The 24,060-nt window shown below is 39.8% G+C and overlaps 3 protein-coding genes across 3 annotated transcripts; all 3 read right to left on the bottom strand.

Annotated features, from left to right (window-relative positions):
- Positions 1–476: 476 nt before the first annotated feature.
- Positions 477–3,688, bottom strand: LOC145901320 (uncharacterized). The gene is made up of 11 exons (XM_082988949.1): positions 3,456–3,688; positions 3,148–3,201; positions 2,926–3,048; positions 2,642–2,776; positions 2,376–2,465; positions 2,266–2,316; positions 2,029–2,153; positions 1,783–1,876; positions 1,569–1,728; positions 1,271–1,506; positions 477–1,214 (listed from the first exon to the last, which is right to left on the bottom strand). Exons 1-11 carry the CDS (start codon positions 3,520–3,522, stop codon positions 481–483), a joined length of 1,869 nt encoding a protein of 622 aa, XP_082845075.1. The 5' UTR covers positions 3,523–3,688; the 3' UTR covers positions 477–480.
- Positions 3,689–5,507: 1,819 nt separating this feature from the next.
- LOC145903244 (serine/threonine-protein kinase SBK1-like) lies at positions 5,508–7,535 on the bottom strand. Its single transcript, XM_082991308.1, has 4 exons — positions 7,367–7,535; positions 7,010–7,302; positions 6,139–6,375; positions 5,508–6,053 (listed from the first exon to the last, which is right to left on the bottom strand). Exons 1-4 carry the CDS (start codon positions 7,533–7,535, stop codon positions 5,508–5,510), a joined length of 1,245 nt encoding a protein of 414 aa, XP_082847434.1.
- A 9,672-nt stretch (positions 7,536–17,207) lies between these two features.
- On the bottom strand, positions 17,208–22,874 carry LOC145904094 (DNA-directed RNA polymerase, mitochondrial-like). The gene is made up of 11 exons (XM_082992333.1): positions 22,687–22,874; positions 22,275–22,442; positions 21,686–21,870; positions 21,402–21,553; positions 19,455–20,995; positions 19,247–19,395; positions 18,941–19,171; positions 18,556–18,734; positions 18,292–18,430; positions 17,664–17,920; positions 17,208–17,583 (listed from the first exon to the last, which is right to left on the bottom strand). Exons 1-11 carry the CDS (start codon positions 22,799–22,801, stop codon positions 17,289–17,291), a joined length of 3,411 nt encoding a protein of 1,136 aa, XP_082848459.1. The 5' UTR covers positions 22,802–22,874; the 3' UTR covers positions 17,208–17,288.
- Between the last annotated feature and the right edge of the window lie 1,186 nt (positions 22,875–24,060).

Raw genomic sequence — 24,060 nt, 5'->3', positions numbered from 1 at the left:
CTCCACTGAACTTGCCCTTGTTTACTGCTGCTATGGCAACCAATTTGTAGCCACAAAATATATTTTCCTACTTAACACAGAAATCATATTCCGCTGCTAGCCCTTTCCCAGTGAAACCGATTGCCATCACGTAGCTGACCAAAACGTTTGTGACGTTGCCAATACCAATTGTGATGTCACTGTATGATTTGTTTTTAAGTTCCGTAGATATTGTAGTTGATTGTACAGATGTTGGTTTGTATTTTAAGGAATAAAATCCATGTCCTTAACTTCGTTCGCAACATGACAGGGTTGTTAAACTGCTGAGTCACCCAAACATTCACGAACTATCGTAACATAAGCCATGCTATCTTTATGCAAGGAAAATATTTAGCAATGCTTTAACGCTAGAAGAGTCGGATACATAGAAATCACACCAACATATGATGTCCTCGGAACAAGTTGTAACATAGGGGAAAACCCAGAATTCTCGCGACGTTTTCATCCAATAACATCTTTAAGCAATTCTTGTAACTCCATTTCTTCCTTTGTCATATTTCGCGATTTGGTCACCATGACAACGCTGGTTGCCGGGATTTCGTTTTCGTGAATTTTCGAGTCGTAGTTTGTCAGTAATTCCAGTAGTTGGCGCTCTTCCTCAGTGAGGAGGGTATTCCCCTTTTTACCTGGATTTATATTCAACTGTTGAAGCTCGTTGTTGATCACATCTCCAGATGCACTCACATTCTGTTTGCTCAAGTCGTTTATGACGTCACGCACTACGTCAGCGAGTACTGGCGGAGCTGACGTCACGTTGGTTCCGTCACTTTTGCTATTTGCTACAGTTGTAACTGATGACGTTTGTAAAGTTTTAGTTACATTGGTTTGTGTTTCGGATGTTGATGACGTAGTGGCTTGCATGATTGATGGCGTCATTACGGTGCTTGAAGACGTTTGTGACGTTGTTGTTTCTGGTTTTGGAATAATTTCCTGGAGTTTATGAAATATTTCCATGAGTTTTGGGGTAATATGCAGATCAGGTTTTTCCAATTCTTCTTTTATTATTTTGTAACAATCGTCTATGACTGTTGTTGGAGTTGTCTTCACATTGTTCGGTGTAGGCTCGTTATTGTTTAGCATTGTTGGAAACGAGTGAAGTGCATCAATCGTTGTGAGACAAAACTCGTTCCAAGCTTCTTGTTGTTGGCAAGAAAGTGAAGAAATCTCGAAATCGTCTAAAATTAACATTTTATATTTTCGTCACAATTTCTTAAGTATTTGAATCAATTACCCGCTGTGTGAACTTTGACCTTGACCACGTGATCAGGAAGGATGCGCGTCATGTTACTTAGTACCAGTGACGTCATAACCTTCTCGTTTGTTAACTTCGATAGTTGGAACTTATTGTTGCCTCGTGCCTGATTGACAAGACTATTCATCTCTTGTGACGTAACAATGCCGTTTTTGTTGACGTCAGCAAGTGCGAATATGTAACCAGGGGCAACAGACGAATCCTTACCGAGAGTTCTGTGACGTAAAATTTGAAGGAAAATATAAATAACAACTTGAAGGAAATAAAGGAGACTCACTCCTGTAACGAATCCTCGAATAAATCTGAACATTTCATGTTCTTCGTCACCCAGTTGATGACGTCATTTCTACCACTGCGAAATACGAAACAAACCGCACAATCACCATACAGTTGATTGATGGTCGTGATATCACCCCACATTCCGTCACTAGACGATCCTAAACAAGCAATGACGTCACGATTTTGTATTGTCGGTGATTTTGTGAACTCACCGAACATGAGGTCATGAATCTTTGAGAAAAATTCTGTCGACGTGTAACTGTCGTTCCGCATGATTGCCTCCAATGGTTTTGTGACGTTTTTGTTCTGAAAAGTTGAACAATTTTTACATTTTTCCCCAATCCGACAACAACAATAATCTTAAAGACTGAAAACAATGCGTAACGATGACGTCAACATTTACCCAAAAGCAATTAACCTGACTCTGAAGTCATGGATTATGTAACAAGCCAACTTACTGAATTCTTGTAGAAATCGTAGGCGTCCTGCATTTCATTTCTGTCAATCAAACCATCAGAATTTTGGTCAAGAGTTTTAAACGTGGCTTTCCAAACATTTACGATCATCCGCTTGGTTCCAGTGGCTAAAGATTTACGTAATAATGATGCAATTGTTACTAAGCCTTACGTCACTAATATTAGAGTGGTGTTCTATGACATTGCTGGAGAAAATTGATGAAAATGAGAGAAACTTACACAAGAGTGAGATTTGCTCAGACTTCATTTCTGTCACGCACTTCGAAATATCTGGAAAAATAATATTTAGTATTCATTCAAATTTAAAAGCAGTCAAGGTTTGAACCAACCTTTGTAAGCTGTCATCAACTTCGTCATCTTGTTGTTGATGAAGGAACAGATGGAGAATTCCGCATCCATCATGTTGCTACGTGGAATCGCTAAGGAAAATAAAACTTGAATATAAAATGTTCTTACACGCAATTGTGGCAAATCTCCTTCCCTGGGTGTGTTTGGTTGCAACAATAAACATAATAACAAACATTATCCCCAAAGTATGTTGATAGTGACAAAGAGTTGGGGAGTCACCAAGTAAACTTATGTTGCTTCTGTGCACCTGATACTTGGCCGATTGTCGAATCGACGAGACCCACAAATTCATCCAGGTTCAACTCGGAGTCGCCATCTAGTGACCCAGTATCAACCCACGTCTGAAGCTGCGGCAAAATCTTCGACATTTCGTTGTTTTCCACTGAAATAAAGAAGGAAGTTTTGACAAAAAAACAAAAAGCGGTAATGTCGGAAAACATCCTTTTTATTAATATTCGATAAATAAACTTTTTTGTCGACACTTTAGAGAATTTGTAACAAGCTTGCCCCTGGGAAATCCCCAATACTTACCCAAACCGGCCGATTCTAATCTGATGGCAATTTCTGATGCACTGACGAGGTTATTATCGTTCAGATCGAGATCGTTAAAGAAAAGGCGAAGAATTGACGAAACGGTGGAAACTCCTTCAGAAGCTGAAACAATATTCAGTCATATTTAAACGAAGTTGGCTTTAAATGAAGTTTTCTTTCAGACGGTTTATTTTCATCGGTGACGAAAATTCAGATACTCACCCACTAACTTTCCAATGTTGACGTCATATTCCTGCTTGCATTCCGTCAAGTTTGCTGCAAACGTAAAATTGATTTATTTTCGACGAGTAATGAAGAAGTTGTGAAGGTGTTGTATTTATTGAAGTGGTTTTAACATTAATAATTCACCAAGTTGTCGGGTTATGTTTTCCAGCCTGGAATATTCGAGCAAGAAATGTCCAGGAAAGTTTTTATGCTGACATTATTTGAAGACGACAGAAATATTTAAAAAAATGCGAATCGGAAAAACCAACTTTAATTGAAAAGTTAAATTTAGAACACAAACTTACATTGAATCGCTGCACTGTAACAAGATCCAACCCCAAACGACAGAAAAACACAAAATAAACTTCTCATTGTTCGACTGAGATGGTTAAACTACAACAAAACATATTGCAATAATTTGAAAGCAACCAAAACCTTTCTCATAGTTTGCAGAATAAACCAAGTCGTCCCTGAAGTTACAAAAGTTTTTATGGCAGCTCAGACTTCGTCCACCTGCACACTGCGCCTTTTGCTCAAGTTGTTGAAACAGCAAAGAATTTAATTCTGACTAAATCCTGAATACTTTCCACCCATCACCAGCTAACTTGTGCCGAGCGCATTCGGCTGCCGCAAAGGAAGCGAAGTAGAAGAAGAATAACGAACAATCTGCACACGAACGCCGCGATGCGATAGCCGGAGGGGGTCGTAATGAGTGCAAAAAACAATAAGTGCGTGTTTGTAGCATTTGTGGTAATTCCACTTACACCAAGTCATGTTTATTCCCTTCTAACCTGGTTTGTGTATTTTAATGGATATGAACACACCACAGTTTTAATAAAAATATGTAATATTTAGTTAAAGTTTTTTACGACGTTAAATAAAAACTTTGCAATTGTAAATAAACGCCTTATAAAATGCATTGTTGCGCTTTACAACATAAACAACTTTTCAAAGTTTACCAAATCACTGCTGCTCGCATGGCGAAGCATATTTCCCGCTCATTCAAGTCAAAACATCATTAATCAATCGACTATGAAGCGGAAACAATCTATCAATATGACGTCACACAGAGTCTTGCGGACACGTGGTAAACAAGGAAGCTTAATGTTTGGTACCTTCTGCAGCTAAAGGTTAGATAGTATAGCAACTACATACAAGGTTGTCGTGCTTATACTTCAAAATACGTGTTTAATTTTAGTTCACGCTGATAGAACCCTGATTATAAAACAAATGCCAACATTCTTGCAAAATAACTTCTGTTATAACCAATCATATTAACCGCAATTATGCAAGATATCTTGGCTCATGTAAGTTAGGTTGCAACCAGTTCCTGGTGTGTTTAAACTCCCCTATCCTGTATTTACGTCACTCAAACGTCATCTTTGTTTACGAAAACTACAACGACATATACAAGAATGTTAATCAAAACATCCAATAATAAAACAAACCTGCATTTTTTTCAAACAAACCAATTCTGTCAGTTGATACTAGCGCTACTGTGACGTCACAAAAGCATGATCGTCTTGTGTGACACGACTGTTGCTTATTGTCACGTTGGTTGGTGCAGTTTCAGTGAAAACTCACAAACATAAAGATATAAATATGGTATCTATGTAACAGATAAATGTGTCTATGACGTCATACTACGCTTGTTCATTTCCATATCTTTCAAAATCCTTTGGACGAAGTTATTTTTGTTGCAGCCTCGAAAATTACAGGGTGTCAAACTTCATGAATAAATAACGGTCTGTATTTTGCAGCAACAAACTACTTGCATTATACATTATTAATATCAGACTTTAACTGAAACATTTTATCTTAATTTGAATAATTCCGATCCTAGCAACGAGAAAAATTCTCAACATAAAAGTTTTTACGGAGGTTTTTTTGAATAAATCAAGTTTTGAATTTACTTTGAATCAGAAAGGTTTCAGATTTCCTTGTTCAAAATAAACTTGAAAGCAACAACTTCCTATGACAAATCACCTCTTCTGCCTTGATTTGTTCGAGAATTCAGGTTGAAATTGGTTGGAAAATTATCGGATATTGTTGGTTTGGAGGAGGAGAGGGCTGACTGTTTGGTGCGATGGAAAATTATTCCACACACAAACGATGTATCAACTTAGCAGAGCGGGTGGGGTGGGGCGATGTCATGATGGCATTAACACATTCTCGAGGTTAGCGTTCGTCATAAAGGCAACAAAGACAGACGAACATTCACGTGTAATTCACATGATACGCATGAGTGCATTCGACAACGACATGGAAGTGATTAAGTGCAAATGTTTGAGGGCAAATGTTTACCCCGGCAGGTGTCGCAATCCTTCACCACCTTCTGTGTTTAAGGGCAATAGAAATCATATGAACTTACAAAGACATTTTGATCCGACACAAAAACATTTGGAACATTTGTTGCTATCAGCGACATCTAGCGGATTACAAAAGAGCGGGAAATTGTTTGAAGTCCACTTGACCTGGATTAACCTCCAATCTTTGCACATAAGACTGCGAAACACTTGAAAATCCCATCTTGACCCCGGGTTAGGGTTCATGACCCCAACCAGTAGCTCACGTGACCAGTCAGTAAAGTGTTTCTCGAATATTCTGGGGATAATCGAAAAATCCCCTTTTCTCCACAGAGTAAATTCCTTAAAGCCGAGATCGGACCAACAAGGTCTGCTCCACGGGGTTTCCCCCGATATAAGAAACATGACGAGCACCCCTAGTGACCAAACATCACAACTTTCCTTGACCATGAACATAGGTTTGTCGGGGGAATCCCGGGGTTGCGCTTTGACCGACGAGTGACCTTCATGGCCCGTTGGGGATTTCCCTGCGAAACGCTTGCGACACATCAGTCTGTTTCTGTCCGCTGGGTGGTGCGAGAGGGCGCAAACTTCTTCCTTCAATAAATTTGAGGTGATTGAGGTCATTATCACTTGTCGCGTGGGAATTGATGCGTGACGATTAATTTCTACACAATTATACCTCGGATGTTTCCTGGCAACGCCGATGTGTTACTTTATGACGTAACAATTCCGGTGGTGAATAGGGGGTACAGAAAACAGAATCGATTTGAGGGGCTGAGGTTCCAAGCTCTCTTGCGCCACCAAAGTCGCAGAGTTTGACGTGAAAAGAATCGCTGTCATGGATTAAAATGTTTTCGGGCTTTAAATCTAGGTGGGCGAAGTTTCTGTTGTGGATGTACTGCAGCGCATGGGATATCTGCGGAGAAGAGAAACTCACTGAAACTTCTGATAGAATTTTTGTACGTAACCATAGGCAACAGGAACACGTGTATGTTTGAGGACATTTGAAGGTCATTGTAACTCGGTTTAAAAGTTTTAATTCGTCATGATTTAAAAAGTAGATTTGTTTTTAACGAACAGGATCATTAACATTTACGTTAATTAGGTTTTTAATTACATTTAAATATTTTAATTACTGGCACCAGTATTTAATGCTGACTAACTTTACGCCAGAACCTAATTAAGCAATCGATCGTATGCTGACTCACTGCAAAACAAATCAATATAATTGGCTCATTTGAATCACGTGATTAATCTAACTGATAAAATTGGCAGCGAATTCGTATTTTTCAGAGCTTGAAACCGATTTTCTTTCAAAGTAGGACAAGCTAATATTAATGTTGGTTCAACCCTCAACCAAACATCCTCAATACAGGGGTGCCAGAATATTTTTTTTGTTTAGAGCCAAACAACACGACAAAAAGCGCCAAAACTAGCAGTTTTGAAGGAACCAGAAAAAAGCCAATCGTTTAAATACTGCATGGTTTAATTTTCCGCTTCCCCTAACATAAGTTAAACTGTATTTACAGGCAAATTACATCAAATGTTACCTGTACGACGCACGATTTCACGATGACTTCGGGTAACCCCACTCCAGGTGTGACGTACGTTGTAAGGTTACCACAGGGCGAATATTCTAGTCCTAAACCAAATTCTGTTTCTGTTTGGTAAACAAATGCAGTCATGAGTTTGGTCACGCATGGATGATCAGACGTGGCGGCCTGTGATTGGATCTCTCGTTGAAACCCGCGTTTTGATTGGTAACGACGACTAATTCGCTTCAGGGCGACGTAACGTTGTTCAAGGTCATCACATTTACACGTGCTTCCGGTGGCCGGCAAGTCTGTAAGAGTCGAAGTTGTCAAAACAAGCAGATTGATACAGAATGTGTTAAGAATGTCGCTCACCCACTGACGTCGTGTAAACTTTGTTAGAATCCGTATTAACCGATGTTGGTGACGTCACCGAGGTTGACGTTTCATTCTTCTCGAGCAAAGAAACTTTAGCAAACCTTCCAGATCCAAGATGTTTTACTTTCCCGAAACAATGCGCGTTTTCCTGTGACTGTGACGTCATAATCTATTTCTTAAACGCCAGAACAAAGATAATAAAGTCGTTCTGAATGGCGTAGAAAACCTAGTTGATGTTGTTTTAGAGTTAACACAAAAATCTACAATCGGAGAATACCTTCACATTGGTTCATTCTTCACTTATGAGACTTTCAAGCTAAAACCACACACAAGTTTTCCTACTAGCTCATCTACAAATCTGGTGATACGTCAGCTACATGGGGGAAATTCCCTGTTTACACTAAACTGGAAGTGAAATTTCATTCAAGTTTCGGCCGAATATCGACCGAGGGAACATTTCTCCCCACCAACGCAAACTGACCTCATTTCATTCCAACTTTAATCATGGAAATGATTTCCGAGTATTTTCTCAATCTTTCTAAAATCTTTTTCAATTCTTTGTGGGGTTTTACATTGATCAAAAATCTCGGGAAACGACAACAAATTGCCCTGGAATATCGACTCATATTCCCGCTGACTTTTTTCCCGAAAGTTGAAATTGCTGCTTTGCAATTATTTAGTTACTGGAATCTGTACCAGACCTACCTGAGGAAATGTAAATAAATAACTTGGAAAGAACAAAGCAATTGGACCTGGGCCGCGTCTTTATCCATGATCAATAATTCCTTAGCTTATGGAGCTGACATATGTTGTCCCGTGGAAACCATTCTAACATTAAACTGCAGAAGCCACAATCAAGTTTTAAACTGGAACTTGTCGGTCATTTTGATGCGACCTTCATTGATTTCACAAACACCTAAATATTTCACAGGCGCCAACTTTGCTTCAAGAATGCAAAGTTCTGCCGTAAACATTGAAATGCATGAAAACACAACAAGAACACACAACCTGTCCAATATTTCTGCAAACACGTTACAACTTGTGAACATTTGAGAAAGCCATCCTGCCCTGCTCACTGAAATCAATCACAGCAGGGAAAAGTGACCGCCCTGCCGCTAAACCATTTCTAATAAACCCATTCGAACTAAATGAGCGATTCATTAATTTGTTTATCGATCCGCTCCTCGACAAACAAACGTTCTAGAATTTCACATTCAGTTTAAAATTATCGGTAATTTGAGGAAGGCTAATAACGGAAAAGGGTGATTAAAGGATTATCTGCCGCTTATGTGGTAAAAGAGGTCATTTAGGGTCTGACTGTGTGACGTCATACGCCACAACAGGAGAGATTATTCAGTAATAATCTGACCAAGATCAATGCAAAACTGACGGGGGTTCGTTTGAATCTGAAAGATATAAAAAATTCGGTAGAAATTATCATTTATTTTCATTTCCTTTTCACATGCTGAAATTTGTTAATTTTGTTTCCACAGAAATTATTTCGCTATGAAACAAATGGCACTGATGCCACCCAAGCAACTTGAAACAATTAAAATCGCGTTGGAATCCTTTACGGCTTTATGACGTCATAATGGTGTGACTGGTGGGAGAGTGGGGGGTGAGGACCCTCAAGCGAACTCTCGCGGCTTTTGTCTTAATTCGACAAAGTGGCGAAGTCAGAGCGCTCGAACGAATTAACGCGATAAGCGCAGTTGGGAACAGAGCTCAGGTTTAATTTTTATGTTCAACCTCAAAACTTTAAGTCGTCCGATAGTTTTTGCTTCGATTTTAAAACAAATCGTGGAGAACAGAGGAGTTTCGGAGGACGAGGAGCAGGAAAACCTTTTTTGTTATTTGTTCGAAGGAGATATAAGTTTTATTCGTTGGATTTCCAGCTAAGGAATAAGAAAGTTTGTTTAAACTTATTTTATTGCTGATATTTGTGAATTGTCCGATCAACGTTTGCACATTCGATAATTCTATTTGTTTGAATCATCTAAACAACGTAACCAATAGCAACAGAAATCTGCAAACTCGAAACATTCTTTCCGCTCATCCACTTGTGTGGCACGCGTCGAGATTTGTAGAATCACTTTGTAACCATGACAACGATCGATCGAAATGACCGCGTCCACCAGGAGATAACACTCCACGTACAAGTGGTTTAACCCGAGTCAATCCCCCCCCACCCTCCACACACACACGCCGCTCAGCCATGATGACGTCAGGAGCGAAATGGCAACGTTACGTCATTAATCCACTTTTGCTCTGCGCTACCATCACCGTCATGTCGTTCATTTTTATTTACACAATGACGTCATTTGCAGGGGGGTTTAACAAAATGATGACGTCACTTGTGAATTCGAAACGAAATCGAAGATCATTGGAGGGGGTGAGAGCACACACGAAATAGTTGGAAAACTTCAGGTTTAACCTTCAAAAACTTTTCAGAGTGGATCAGACCCGTGTTCGGCGAATCCATGTGAAAATGGAAACTGTCGACAAAATGAGAATGGGTGAATGACCTTGTTATTGTCTTTACTTTGTATGACCTTGGAGTAATACAAAGTAAAGTTATCGAAATATGTTATGCCGATTCCACAGATTTTAAATTATTCTTTGTCGCGTGTCCACCTTAAAGGTACGCTTGCGATTGTGACAAAGGTTGGGTTGGATCGAATTGTGACGTAGAAGACCCCTGTATGACGTCACCATGCCTACATGGAGGAAGTTGTAGAACGATCGGAACCGACTTCAGGTTTGTGAACTGGACAAATTGTTCGATGGAATTTATCAAGTATTTCACAGGTGTTCATGTAACAAAGGTTTCGCGGGCAAAGAATGTGAACATAATGTGGATGAGTGCTGGTCCAATCCATGTGAAAATAACGGTATATGTGTGGATTTGGTTGGTGGTTATCACTGTGAATGCGAGGATGGATTCAGTGGGCACAGATGCCAGTAAGTTGCAAAAGTACATTCACAAGGAATCCACAGTGGTCCGTGGCACTTTTGCACTTCTAGCAAACGCCAGTAGTAAATCTGAATCAAGATTTGTAAACAGAATAACGCGGGTTCGAATCCCAGCGTCGTCATGTAATTTATTTCCTCTTCGTAGGGCGGACACGGATGAATGCGCAAGCAATCCATGCGTGAACGGGGGGAGTTGCGTCACACCAAATGTCGGTTTATTTTCCTGCCAATGCTCAGAAGGATTTACAGGGACAACTTGTGATATAAGTATGACGTCACAATCACTAGTGTGACGTGTTTCATCGATTTTGTTGGCGTGTTTGTTCAGATATTGACGAATGCAATTCACACCCGTGTTTGAATGGAGCATCGTGCGTTGATGACGTCAACCAATATAGATGTAATTGCATGCCAGGATATTCGGGGACCCATTGTGACGTAGATATTAACGAATGTGGGTCGAGTCCGTGTAGAAATGATGGGCGGTGCGTTGACCACGTGGACCGGTAAGATTTCTATGTGAGTTACAAGGTTGCGAGTTAAGTTTCCATTTCATCAGATACTCGTGTGTTTGTCCGCCCGGATTCGTCGGTTTGAACTGCGAGGATAATTATGACGAATGTTCCAGTTCTCCGTGTCGTCATAATGGTCTCTGTGACGACAAAGTTAATGGTTTTGTGTGTTTGTGTCGGTAAGTAGACATTATATCCATATAAAGTCGATAATCGTTTTGATGACGTCAAAGGTCGGGTTGGGAAGGAGTCACGTGTGAGAGTGACGTCAACGAGTGCATGAGTTTTCCTTGTTTTAACCAGGGAACATGTTCACAACCTGAAGAAGCAAAATACAAGTAACTGTGTACGTTTTAACGACCACCGTCCATTATTATTGACGATTTCTATGCGTAGATGTTCTTGTACAAAAGGGTTCACTGGGAAAAACTGCGAAGTCAACATCAATGAGTGTGAGAATAACCCCTGTAGGCACGGTGGAAGTTGCATGTAAGTCAGACACATTGAACTTTGGTAGATTAAATAAACATTTGACGAACATTTTTTTACCATCATTGAAGTCTTGAATAGAAGGTGGACATTGAAACGTGGGGGGAGGTCCGCTAAAGTTTTTTGCGTCTTGTTTGAAAGTTTTGTGATGAACTCATCTTGGTTTAAAATATAATTTAGTTGTGCAGTCATTATATAAGTGGCAGAAACCCCCACTTGAAATTGACTCAATTCGATCAGAGACAACCCAGGAAGTTTCAACTGTGTTTGTGAACCTGGATTTTCGGGAAAATTTTGTGAAATCGAACACAAGGCATGTTCCTCCAACCCCTGTCTTCATAACGGTTCGTGTAGAAATGTTAGAGGTTCGTATGAATGCGAGTGTACAAAGAGGTTTAGAGGAAGAAGTTGCGAAGTTGAAGTAAAAGTTTGCGACAGGTAATGTTGATGACGTATAATACAATTCCAATGTGTCATGTCACAATCGTCATAATGACGCAACAAATAATTAATTCTGACGTCATATGTTGACCAGTGGTCCCTGCAAGAACGGAGGAAATTGCGAGGAAGTCGGAGATTCGTTTAAATGTGAATGTTTGGTTGGCTACACTGGACCCACGTGTGATGTAAGACTAACGCTTTATACACCGGTCTTCATGCATTAACATTTGCGATAACAGCATGTGTTGGGGGCTTGATTTAATGTACAACTTGTTTTCTTGCTGATTGCATGAAGAGTATAGCATTGACCTTCGATCTATTATGTTTAGCCAAAACACATCAAGTTTTTAGTTTAAAGCTTTTCTTGGTGAAAACAAAAAGAAATTTTACATAAAAATCCATTTTAATAGAGTGGCTTTTCCATATGCGGGAGTTCACCTTGCCTGAATCAAGGAACGTGCGTAGAAGGCAGAAACTCGTTTCACTGCGCATGCGCGGCAGGTTACCACGGCAACCGGTGTGAAGAGGACACGGATGAATGCGCAAGTTATCCATGTCTCAATGGTGGAAGTTGCACAGATGACGTCAATAGGTCGTGACGTAATATTTGTTGAAAGTTTTTTAATTATAGTCAATTTCGCAGCTACTCATGCGGTTGTAAGCAGGGATTCGACGGCAATCGTTGTGAGGTTAACGTGAACGAGTGTTCGAGCGCCCCTTGTTTAAACAATGGCCATTGTTTCGATGGAATGGGAAACTTTTCGTGTCTCTGTCAGCCAGGTTACTCGGGTAATATTCGTATTCTCGATTTCGCGATTTCGGTGTTTATGCATGTATGACGTCACAATAGGTTGGCGATGCCAGGAAGATAACAACGAATGTGACTCGAACCCGTGTGAAAATAACGCAAGCTGCACAGACCTTGTAAATTCTTTCAGGTAATTTCATGGTTGAGTGATCGCGTATTATTCAACGGTTTCAACCAATCTTGCTAAGGTGTTCCTGTCCATCAGGATATGAAGGTTACAGCTGCGAGGATAAAATAATACTTTGCAAATCTGATTCTTGTCGAAATGGTGGAATTTGTGTTGAGGAAAAGGTGACCCGGTTTGGAAATATTTCCACCCTTGCTTCAAATAAACATTATTTTCAGGGAACATTCTCGTGTGATTGCCTCGACGGTTTTGAAGGTGGTATTTGTGACGTCAACACAGATGATTGTGATGACATAGAATGTTTAAATGGAGGCACTTGTGTTGATTTGATTGCTGACTTCACATGTAAATGCCTCGGAGGATTTCAAGGAAGGTAGAAAGAGATTATGATGACGTCATCGATACGTTTTACTGAGATGTTGCTCAAGAATAATTTTTTGTACAAGGTTCTGCAACGATTCGAGCGAAGCAGAATTTGAAGAATTAAAATCTTTAATGACGTCAATCGCGCCACCAAGTGTCGTGTTTATATGCGTCATCATTGCGTTTTGCGTCATTGCATCAAAAATAAGACACCTACGTTTGGCCCAGGAAGCGGTAAATGACATCCTACGCAACACCGCCATAAACATTGATGACGTCATATTATTTTCGTTCCAGTTAAACGTTCGAACTCGCCATGAACTTCAAAGTAACTTCCATAAACTGAAGAAAATTACTCGCCACCGAAATTCGACGTTGCCTAGCAACTCAGTGGTTCCACTCCCAAACGGTCACGTGATTCCCCACAATAATATTTTTACAGAACCAATACAGGAACAGGTTTGTTTCGTTTAGCCCAGGAACAGGTTGTGTAATTAAGTGTCTTGTGATAAATGAGTGTTTTCCACATTGTATATCAGACTAATACCCGTGATACAACATGACGTATCATATTATGTGAACACTGGCTTCAATTAAGCCCAGTGACGTTTTTATTTTAACGAATATAAACACGTGATCTGGAACAAAAGTGATGTCACTGATGTCACTGATGTCAATGTCATAATTCCCGTGTATAATTTCCAGTCTGAATATTCGAAAATCACAAACATTAAAACCTTCACAAACATTGTGGAAATTAACATCCGTAACTTTTCACATTTCCAGAATTTATTTCCACAGCCCCCCCAACCCATTCCAACAACCAATCAGGATGCAGAAATGGAGCAGATCAATTTAAAGGAGACGGAGCAGGAACGCAAACAATCAAAGTAACAAATTAGTTTGGTTAAAATTTTTTTTCAAATGCCGAAAATTAACAATGTTCTAGAATCGTACGCGAGAGAAGCAAAAAGAAGGAAGAATTAGGGCGGCGCTACAGTCGAGGATCAATGGGAAAGGAAAAAACTTTTAAAAAGCAAAGAAGTAAAAGCATAATCCGCACCAGTGCAGATCGACAAGAAAATTTAGCAAGGGATGGAAGTCGTTCACGAATTTTAACTGTCGACCAAACAGTGAATGGAAAAATGAATAATTCAAACACACAAGAATTCCAAGTAATTGTTTCAACTCCTTCACTAATATTTCCATCTTATTTTAAAAGTATTAACGTTAATTCTGGCAGCCCATGCAAAAAATCCAACCAAGTTTTTCCAGCCAAATGTTAAGAGGTCAAAAAACCTATGTTAACAATCCATCCCTGCATCAAACCACCACAAACACTCAAGGTAAACACAATTTCATTTGTAAAATATTCAAAACGTTTGTTTCAAATTATTTCCCAGATTCTCAATTCCAATCGATTTCAGCGACCAATCCGACCACTTATGTGACGTCACCAACAAATCACAATAATCCTATGTTACGTCATAAACAATTTTCGTGGATATCTTCGCCGCACCAGCAAGGTTTGTTTTTCTGTGTTGCAAGGCAAGGTAGGTTTCCCCTAACATTTCTGTGTGGCAAGGCAAGGTAGGTTTCACCTAACATTTCTGTGTTGCAAGGCAAGGTAGGTTTCCCCTAACATTTCTGTGTTGCAAGGCAAGGTAGGTTTCCCCTAACATTTCTGTGTTGCAAGGCAAGGTAGGTTTCACCTAACATTTCTGTGTTGCGAGGCAAGGTAGGTTTCACCTAACATTTCTGTGTTGCAAGGCAAGGTAGGTTTCACCTAACATTTCTGTGTTGCAAGGCAAGGTAGGTTTCACCTAACATTTCTGTGTTGCGAGGCAAGGTAGGTTTCACCTAACATTTCTGTGTTGCAAGGCAAGGTAGGTTTCCCCTAACATTTCTGTGTTGCAAGGCAAGGTAGGTTTCACCTAACATTTCTGTGTTGCAAGGCAAGGTAGGTTTCCCCTAACATTTCTGTGTTGCAAGGCAAGGTAGGTTTCCCCTAACATTTCTGTGTTGCCAGGCAAGGTAGGTTTCCCCTAACATTTCTGTGTTGCAAGGCAAGGTAGGTTTCATCTAACATTTCTGTGTTGCAAGGCAAGGTAGGTTTCCCCTAACATTTCTGTGTTGCAAGGCAAGGTAGGTTTCCCCTAACATTTCTGTGTTGCAAGGCAAGGTAGGTTTCATCTAACATTTCTGTGTTGCAAGGCAAGGTAGGTTTCACCTAACATTTCTGTGTTGCAAGGCAAGGTAGGTTTCACCTAACATTTCTGTGTTGCAAGGCAAGGTAGGTTTCACCTAACATTTCTGTGTTGCAAGGCAAGGTAGGTTTCACCTAACATTTCTGTGTTGCGAGGCAAGGTAGGTTTCACCTAACATTTCTGTGTTGCAAGGCAAGGTAGGTTTCCCCTAACATTTCTGTGTTGCAAGGCAAGGTAGGTTTCACCTAACATTTCTGTGTTGCAAGGCAAGGTAGGTTTCCCCTAACATTTCTGTGTTGCAAGGCAAGGTAGGTTCCCCTAACATTTCTGTGTTGCGAGGCAAGGTAGGTTTCACCTAACATTTCTGTGTTGCAAGGCAAGGTAGGTTTCCCCTAACATTTCTGTGTTGCAAGGCAAGGTAGGTTTCACCTAACATTTCTGTGTTGCAAGGCAAGGTAGGTTTCACCTAACATTTCTGTGTTGCAAGGCAAGGTAGGTTTCACCTAACATTTCTGTGTTGCTAGCAAGGTAGGTTGCACCTAACATTTCTGTGTTGCGAGGCAAGGTAGGTTTCACCTAACATTTCTGTGTTGCGAGGCAAGGTAGGTTTCACCTAACATTTCTGTGTTGCAAGGCAAGGTAGGTTTCACCTAACATTTCTGTGTTGCAAGGCAAGGTAGGTTTCACCTAACATTTCTGTGTTGCAAGGCAAGGTAGGTTTCCCCTAACATTTCTGTGTTGCAAGGCAAGGTAGGTTTCACCTAACATTTCTGTGTTGCAAGGCAAGGTAGGTTTCACCTAACATTTCTGTGTTGCAAGGCAAGGTAGGTTTCACCTAACATTTCTGTGTTGCAAGGCAATGTAGGTTTCACCTAACATTTCTGTGTTGCAAGGCAAGGTAGGTTTCACCTAACATTTCTGTGTTGCAAGGCAAGGTAGGTTTCACCTAACATTTCTGTGTTGCAAGGCAAGGTAGGTTTCACCTAACATTTCTGTGTTGCAAGGCAAGGTAGGTTTCACCTAACATTTCTGTGTTGCAAGGCAAGGTGGGTTTCACCTAACATTTCTGTGTTGCAAGGCAAGGTAGGTTTCGCCTAACATTTCTGTGTTGCAAGGCAAGGTGGGTTTCACCTAACATTTCTGTGTTGCAAGGCAAGGTAGGTTTCACCTAACATTTCTGTGTTGCAAGGCAAGGTGGGTTTCACCTAACATTTCTGTGGATTCCCACACCTAACAATTTTATGGTAAATTACACAGCGTCAATCAAACGCGGCCTTTTGTTTAACAGATAATCAAACGTTTATGACGTCACCTGTATCTAACCCAAAACTTGTCGAGGAGAGAACTTTTGAAATATCCCAAGCCGCAGGGTGAGTACAATTTGGGTCTACTTTCAACCAACTGTTTGTTGTAAAATAAAATGCGCATTGTTACGTCAGAATACCGACCCGGCCGACGTACAACTTTCCTTTGAAACCGTCCTACCCTCAAATTCAACGCGAACAAGTATTGTTACGTAACAATCGATACTCGGAACCGCATATTGGGTAAGAAATGAAATATAACAAATGTCTTGGGACAGTGCCTCCTTCCCCAGTCCATTGCTTGTGCTGTGTGGTGGATGCAGAATTCATTTCATCCACCTGTCATCACTGTTTCTAATACAAACTAGTAATTGTTATTAGGTCTTTATATGTATTGTGTATGAATGCTTAGCAAACAACATTTTTTTGTTATGTAAATTTAAAGTTAATTCATTGCAGATTTGGTCGATAAGGAACCCAAAACCACTTGAGGGAAGTTGCAGCCGGTTCCAAACCATTTTTAACTACGCTCATTCCATAATCTCCTATTTGTGTAAATCGTGTCTGTGCTCACGAATGTGCTTCGGTGACCACACATATCAAAAAAACGCCATGCTTGCTTTATTGAAACTTTCGGTACAATTAGGGACTTCACGTATTGTTACGTCACAACGAATATATCAGATATTTGCGGATCAGCTGAAGAAGTAGACAGACTTTTTAACTTTATGTAGATCGAATTCACCCCTTGGGGGGAGGTTGCTTATAAGTTTCGATAATTCCTGGCGTTGGGATTCATTGACGTAGAACGGACTATCTTGCACGCCATCTGGTGGAAGGTAGTCGTCACGAAACTGCACCGCAAGGTTGCGCAAAAGAGGTTGTTCGTGAAGATTCACGAAGTGTTCACGACAGACTTCATTCATATGATCGATATCACACGCATGAGTCCAGTAGCAATCATGAATAGAATTGAAAGTAATTCCAGATCTGTGAACAACATGCATGCAATCAGTGAGGCTGACCATTAGTTTAACAACTTTCAGGCAATAATTTTCACACCAACTCACGCGTAGGAATAGAGGGCAGTTAACATCATGTGCGTGGAATCAAGTGAGTGAACAAAGTTTGGTGGAAACGCGTTACGTTGTTTCACAATATTAGGAGTCTTGCTGTCTTCTTGTAGGTAAATACTCTGCATCTTGGTCCTAAACTTTTCGGTGGTTGGTCTGAAGTAGGGTTGGGTCGCGTTAAGACCCAGCGGAGTGGTCCATCGAACAGTTTGACCCCCATGCGATATTAACTTGGCACAAGACATCAACCACTCCTGAAAACATTCATTACCAGATGTGTGCAACCTTAGTCACGGCTAAATATACCAAACTTATTTTGTCACTCAATCATTGAGTATTAGCGGTAAGAAGTTTACAGGATTCTTGTACTTACATAAGTTAACATTTCAGTCTACAACATGCAAGGTTTTTAATTGTTTTGTCGTTATTTTAATGTGTATTCCAAACTTATGTAAGTACAAGAATCCTGTAATCGAAACAAGCCTGGCCATTCTCATGCATTAGCTACCAGATATGACATTTTTACTAATTGACACGCACGATAATTTTTCTCAAGATGTTCGACACGCAATAAAAATTCGGTGCCCTGGTTACAGTGTTCTTGTAAGAATATACAACGATTTACCTGAATTTCGCTGGCAGCTCCAAACATGGACTTTACAGATTGTAGTAGGAGTTGTGTTGTGTAGTTTGTTGCTGGAAGAACATCATGATGGAGAAATTTGTCTTCCAACTGTTTCCTAACCTGCAGTTGGGCCCCAAATCTGAGGGGACAAAGTTAATCTTATAAAACCTCACCGAAATTAAAATAAATCAGATCCTAGTAAACACCCAGGAAAGTACTTTTCAGAAATATTATTTGCAATCTCTAGTTGGTGCCATTACTGACCTTGTTACCCCGTACACTGTCGTCATGACAGTTTGCTTGACAACTTTTCTTGTAATTTTCCCTTCCAGTGAAATTGCAACTTTATTACCATCCAAGGCATCAGCAGCCCTCTGCTTCTCAACTTCTTCAGCAACTTTTGTGTAAACGTCAAGAGGATATTCACGAGGTGACAAATTAACCTAAATTGCACAAAATAATTTATTAACAACAGTCATTGTTTGCATTGAAACTACATCAAGAACAACCAGTTAAGTTATATGGCTGCTTTCTACCCAGCAAATAACCTTGATTTTAAAAATAATACAGTACTCGTAAACCTTACACATATTTTATTTATGATCTTTTTTTAATTTAAAATCTGCCACCACATATTTCTTGTTCAAACCTGCTCAGCCCCAATAATGTCTCGTCCCATGGCAGCATAATGTTGCAATCCGTTGCACGATCCGTCCTGGTGTAAAGGAAGATGAGAGAGAAACTTTGTTGGATGAGGCGAGCGTAGAGCTGATGTAAGTTCCATACATGCAGCCAGAAGCTGCCAACGATCTTCAAACTTCTTCCACCAACCACGACCAGTCAGTGGATTATCGGCAGAATCAAATACTTCGTCCAGCATCTGAAAATGGATTAATTGAAGTTGAGGATTCCAGTGGGGATAAACCATGATAGCAAAACACACAGGGGAAACCACCTCATTTGCATAAGCTAGTCGATCACTGGTGCTTTCACGTTTTTTTATCCCAGTCAAATTTGTGATGTGAATTTTAAGCCAATCCATTCCTTTTTCTCCGAGTGGTTTCCCATCAGCAAACAGAAACAATGATCTGTAAACATCCGCGCCTACAAAATAAACAAACATCAACATAGAAATCACCAATCTTCGAACAGATCGTACGTACCCATGTAGTTGAAGTGTCGTGAGATGGGATACGCCCTCCCACGGAAGTCAAGGTTGTGGGGAAACCAAATGACCTTGTCTCGATATTTGTTAGCGATGGAGAGGTTGTACAAACCGGAACAGTGCAAACTGTGCATTTCTTTGCGAACTTTCTGAGCATAATACGCCTGCATGCGCTTCGCTTTCCTCTCCTCTGGACTTAAATCCATCGAAGTTGCAACGAACGGACTCAGTGGTCCCTCTGAACCAGGAGGGGGGATCCCCAGCTTCTGGTCACCTTTTGCCAGAAGAATTTTGATTTGAAGGTCGAGGATTCTTGTGTTAATTCTCCATGCAACCGTCCCCAAAACATTGAGGGCATCAAATATTGGGTAAATGTTTGGTGAATCGAACTGCGTCCGCTTGGGGTCATTGAACTCCATGTCTGAATGTGTTCTAACGAAGTCGTTCGGACACAACAAAAATCCACCCTGGAGGGATGATTTCCATGGCAATGGTGGCACCAACATTGGCAAAGCAGAGCTGTTGAATTTAAAGTTTGAAGCCGCTTCAGTGACAAGTTTTGAAAACAGAGGATGAGGGATTGTCATTCCAAACATACGTTTACCATATGGGGCATATGAGTTAAACACAGCTGGAATCTCCATGAAAAAAGCTGACGGAACATTATTTTTTTTTCCAAGTGAAAATGTTGTTGATGAAATTAGAACCTCCAACATTTTTGACCCAAGAAACAGTTTCCATAATTTCTGCCATGGCATGATCGGAAGCTCCGACTCCAACCTTCCGTACCTTTCCTCTAAATCTTCCCAAACTTGTCGATGTATCAAATTGTGACGTGAATCTGCATTAAAATTTGCATATTTCTCATACAAGGAAGCCAGCCTCCGGTCTGAGTTGGTTGCTAGCAAGGTCTTGGTTATGTAACGCGAAAATAAAGCTTGTCCCAGAGAGAAACACAGAGAACTTGTAATTTCACCAGTCTTAGGAATGCTCATTAGCTGATTGATTATCACTTCAACATAATCTTTTTCCGGTAAAATGCAAAGAAATGGGTAAACCCCCCGCTTAGTGTTCCACCTCATCATTTCATTCTCTTTCATGGATCGGAATGACTGAAGGATGGAAGGAAACCAACTTTTCTTTAAATCAGCCAATTTTCTCTGTTTCTCTTTTGAGTTTTCTACGTTAGCCAGTTTGTTGACTAAAAGGTTTGGGACATCGACTTGACCTTCAAACTCTTCTTTCATTTGCTGGTTGAACTGTGAACTGATCAAGTCGATATCACAAGTCGAGGTGACACTTTTATGCTTTTTTGTTGCCTCTGAATTGTAAAGCTTCTCAATCAGTGGGTGGTGCGTCACAGGGCCCGATCCAACTTCTTTAACATCTTTTACTTTAATACCCAAGTCGGTTGCTACAGTAACGGCATGTTTGTAAATCGGGCTGTGCTTGTCAAGATGGTCCAACGCTTTATGGAGAGGATATTTTTTCAGCATGGGAATCACAATATCCTCAACCACTTTCCTCCTCTCCTCAAACCTGTAAAGTCTCGGAAAATTATTTTCCCATATTTATTGTTGTTTTAACTATTTTAGTTAAGTTGTATCTTTAAAATAATTCCAACAATGTTTTGTAATTGGTCTCATCCGTGCCGCTTCAGTGACTTACAACAGTCTTGCCAGCAAATTATCCAAGCAAGGCTTGACCTACGAGACACACTTGGTCGAGACAGTGGCCCTGCAGCTTATTAAAACATTATTGTATTGCTCATATACACATGATAATTTGTCCCAATAATTAAACTTCTACTAAGAATTTTCATTTTAGGAAAGCGCTTATATAGTCAACCGTGCCAAAGCATCAGAGACCCCCTCCCCCTAACCACAAAGAATTAACTTCAACACTCAAGCCAGGACTGTGGACACGGAACAGAAGCCAAACTTACTTTCCCAAAGTTGCAGTAATAAAGCAACACGTCACTGGACCAAGAGGGACATCTGACAAAAGAATTTTGTGAATCGTCTCTTGCAACATATTACAAATAGTCTCATGTGTTTCACTGGAGTGATACAAACTATAAAAGTAAAGGTCAAGGGTCTGAAAAACAAAAGCATAATTGGCTGGTTTAGATTTGAATGTGACTAAACAAATAATATTCCATGTCATGTTTATCAAAACTGACAATCAGTTTATTTCCACAAATAAGCAAATAAGTGAATAACCTCTAACCTTGGTTGTAACAGATGGTGATTTTAACTGGAGGTTGGTTTGTAATATGAAGGTGGCATCCACCATAAGGTTAGCATGGCTGCATGCCTCGATCAAGTTGTACAAGAAATGAAAAGACTCCGAAAGCATCACTTTAACTTTTGACTTCCCTGGTTTTTTGCGATCAGAGACACTTTCAGAATATTCTGCAAATTAACAACAAGTGTGTCCAAACTTTGCTAATAAAATACAGTGCTTGACTCAACAGCAACTGATCACAATTTTACATAATAAAGCAGTTTCATGAAGACAAGGTTTTGAGGTTGAGACCTCCAGATTCAATTAATCTGCTGCCATTATTAATGTGCATTGCAATATCATGTTTCCTGCTCAACGTTTTTCATGTAATGAGATACGTCCTTTCAATCTTCATGTTACACACATATCTTAGCTGTGATTAATTAATTTGATCAATATCTTACCAACTACACGTTGTCTTATTCAACAAATGCATTTGGATAACTTTGCCTACACAAACTTGATGGTCAAATTAAAACAGGTTTAGTGTGGTTTATAGTACTTTACTATAGCATATATAGGTGTAGATTACCAATATAACAATTGTCAATTTCCTGCAATCCATTCAACTCTTGATTATTTGCATCAAATTCATCCCAAAGTGGTGGTTCAGCTTTTCTTGCCTGGTGATAGTATTTGTAATGGCACCATGTGAAACTGCAGACTTGCGTGTTGTTTAAATGGCAAGCTGCAAATGAATCTGAAAAAAATCATTTTCAAAGTTGTGTAACAAATATACTTATCCCAAACTTTTACGCTTGACCTTTGCAGAACTCTTTAAGCGCGCTACAAAAGTTAATTTTCAACATGGCTTGTACTTTAATTCAACATGAATGAATGCTACTGATGATGCTTACAAGCATACGCGATATGTATTCATTAATTGAAAACCTGATGAAATAAACCACTTCGTCACGGAAGTTGTTTAACATGATTTTGCTTACGTTTAAAACACCGCTGCATGTTCTTGCTTCCATTATTTTTTATCATGGAAAATGATTTCTTTTGTTGCTTCAGCTGCCGTAAGTTAGAACTTACTTTCAGTCTTAGGACTGACATGATTACAAAAATGCTACCTTTACATTTTTATTTTTTCATTTTCAGAAATTTGTTCAAAGATCCCCATGTCGCTGTCACACCACCATCATTCTGGCAGAATAATTTTGCAAATTTGCCATATTTACAAGGTACAACAGGCATTCTCAAACATTAGTTTCTTTTGGTATAGAATCAAATTACCGTATTTTACGGACCATAAAGCGCACCCGATTATAAGGCGCACTGTCAATAAATTGCTTTGATTAGTTTTTTGTTCATACATAAGGCGCACCGGGCTATAGAACGCAACGTATTTTAAGGAGTATGGGTTACCGTATAAAGCTCATTAAACAAAAACTTGTTAGGTAATAAATGTAAGCAAGTCACAATAGTATGAATATCACAGTTGCTAGTTGCTTTTACCGTAGTTTATTGTGTAAGACGGTGGTTTATTTATAATAGTATCGGAATCAGCATAATGGCGTAATGTCGGCATGCGAAAAACTTCCCTACAGTGAAACACATTTTGCCGCATACAGCCCTCGACGCATTTTTAAAAAAAAATTTTTGTTTTATTCGGAACTGATTAAATTGGCTGTGGTTTGTTTATAGTAATGTTTGAAGAGAGAAAGCCTTTCTTGCTATTGCTCTTGTTGAGTCAATTACTATTGTTTCATCACTGGATGCCATTGTTTCTTTATAAGTTAATCTTCAAAGAAGCACAGCTTATTTGTTCGCCCTGCTATATATTCCGTTTTTTCACCTATTCGGCAAACCATTTCAACTACAGTTTATACCCAAAATGCATTATTTTTAGTGACATTTTATCATTGTAACTTTGTAACAGTAGCATAGTTCTATCAGTGCCGCCCACGAGTTACTTTCTAAATTTCTAATTTGGCCCTCCGAAAGTTTGAGATTGAGACCCCTGCTGTAATAAGGGGTCCACTTTGCTGCTCCGCCATTTCAAAAACATAGAAGTGATGATGTAACTGACTAAAATGTTGGGTAACTCCACTCTGTGGGCAACAAACTTACATCATGTGACACATACGTAATTTAATTAGGGAAGTTTTTCTGCATGCCGACGTCACGCCATTTTGCTGAATCGCGAAAAGCGGGTCATGTTCAATGGGCGATTTGAAGGTCATCCGGCATCTTAATTTCAAATTGTTAATTGCATGTTGTAGAGCATTAAATTTCCGTTCTGGTGATTTTGGTCAATATTGTCACGTATTACAAGAACGCCGAGCAGAATTGTTTGTATTAGGGAAGTTTTT

Source organism: Ascidia mentula, chromosome 5 (assembly GCF_947561715.1).
Source record: "Ascidia mentula chromosome 5, kaAscMent1.1, whole genome shotgun sequence".
Taxonomy (NCBI): domain Eukaryota; kingdom Metazoa; phylum Chordata; class Ascidiacea; order Phlebobranchia; family Ascidiidae; genus Ascidia; species Ascidia mentula.
The sequence above is the reverse complement of the archived record's forward strand: the minus strand, read 5'-3'. Positions and strand labels throughout refer to the sequence as shown.

What these genes read in the sequence shown, in the direction of transcription:
- LOC145903244 (XM_082991308.1), bottom strand. Translation starts at nt 7,535, where the DNA reads ATGACGTCACAGTCACAGGAAAACGCGCATTGTTTCGGGAAAGTAAAA. An exon ending in TGAAATCGTGCGTCGTACAG is followed by an intron (nt 6,376 to 7,009) that starts GTAACATTTGAT and finishes TCTTCTCCGCAG; the next exon opens with ATATCCCATGCGCTGCAGTA. An exon ending in GTTGCCAGGAAACATCCGAG is followed by an intron (nt 6,054 to 6,138) that starts GTATAATTGTGT and finishes AATTTATTGAAG; the next exon opens with GAAGAAGTTTGCGCCCTCTC.
- LOC145904094 (XM_082992333.1), bottom strand. Translation starts at nt 22,801, where the DNA reads ATGTCAGTCCTAAGACTGAAAGTAAGTTCTAACTTACGGCAGCTGAAG. An exon ending in ACATTATTGGGGCTGAGCAG is followed by an intron (nt 18,735 to 18,940) that starts GTTTGAACAAGA and finishes TGTGCAATTTAG; the next exon opens with GTTAATTTGTCACCTCGTGA. An exon ending in GAGCTGCCAGCGAAATTCAG is followed by an intron (nt 17,921 to 18,291) that starts GTAAATCGTTGT and finishes GAATGTTTTCAG; the next exon opens with GAGTGGTTGATGTCTTGTGC.
- LOC145901320 (XM_082988949.1), bottom strand. Translation starts at nt 3,522, where the DNA reads ATGAGAAGTTTATTTTGTGTTTTTCTGTCGTTTGGGGTTGGATCTTGT. An exon ending in GACAATCGGCCAAGTATCAG is followed by an intron (nt 2,466 to 2,641) that starts GTGCACAGAAGC and finishes TATTTTCCTTAG; the next exon opens with CGATTCCACGTAGCAACATG. An exon ending in GTTGATGACAGCTTACAAAG is followed by an intron (nt 2,317 to 2,375) that starts GTTGGTTCAAAC and finishes TTATTTTTCCAG; the next exon opens with ATATTTCGAAGTGCGTGACA.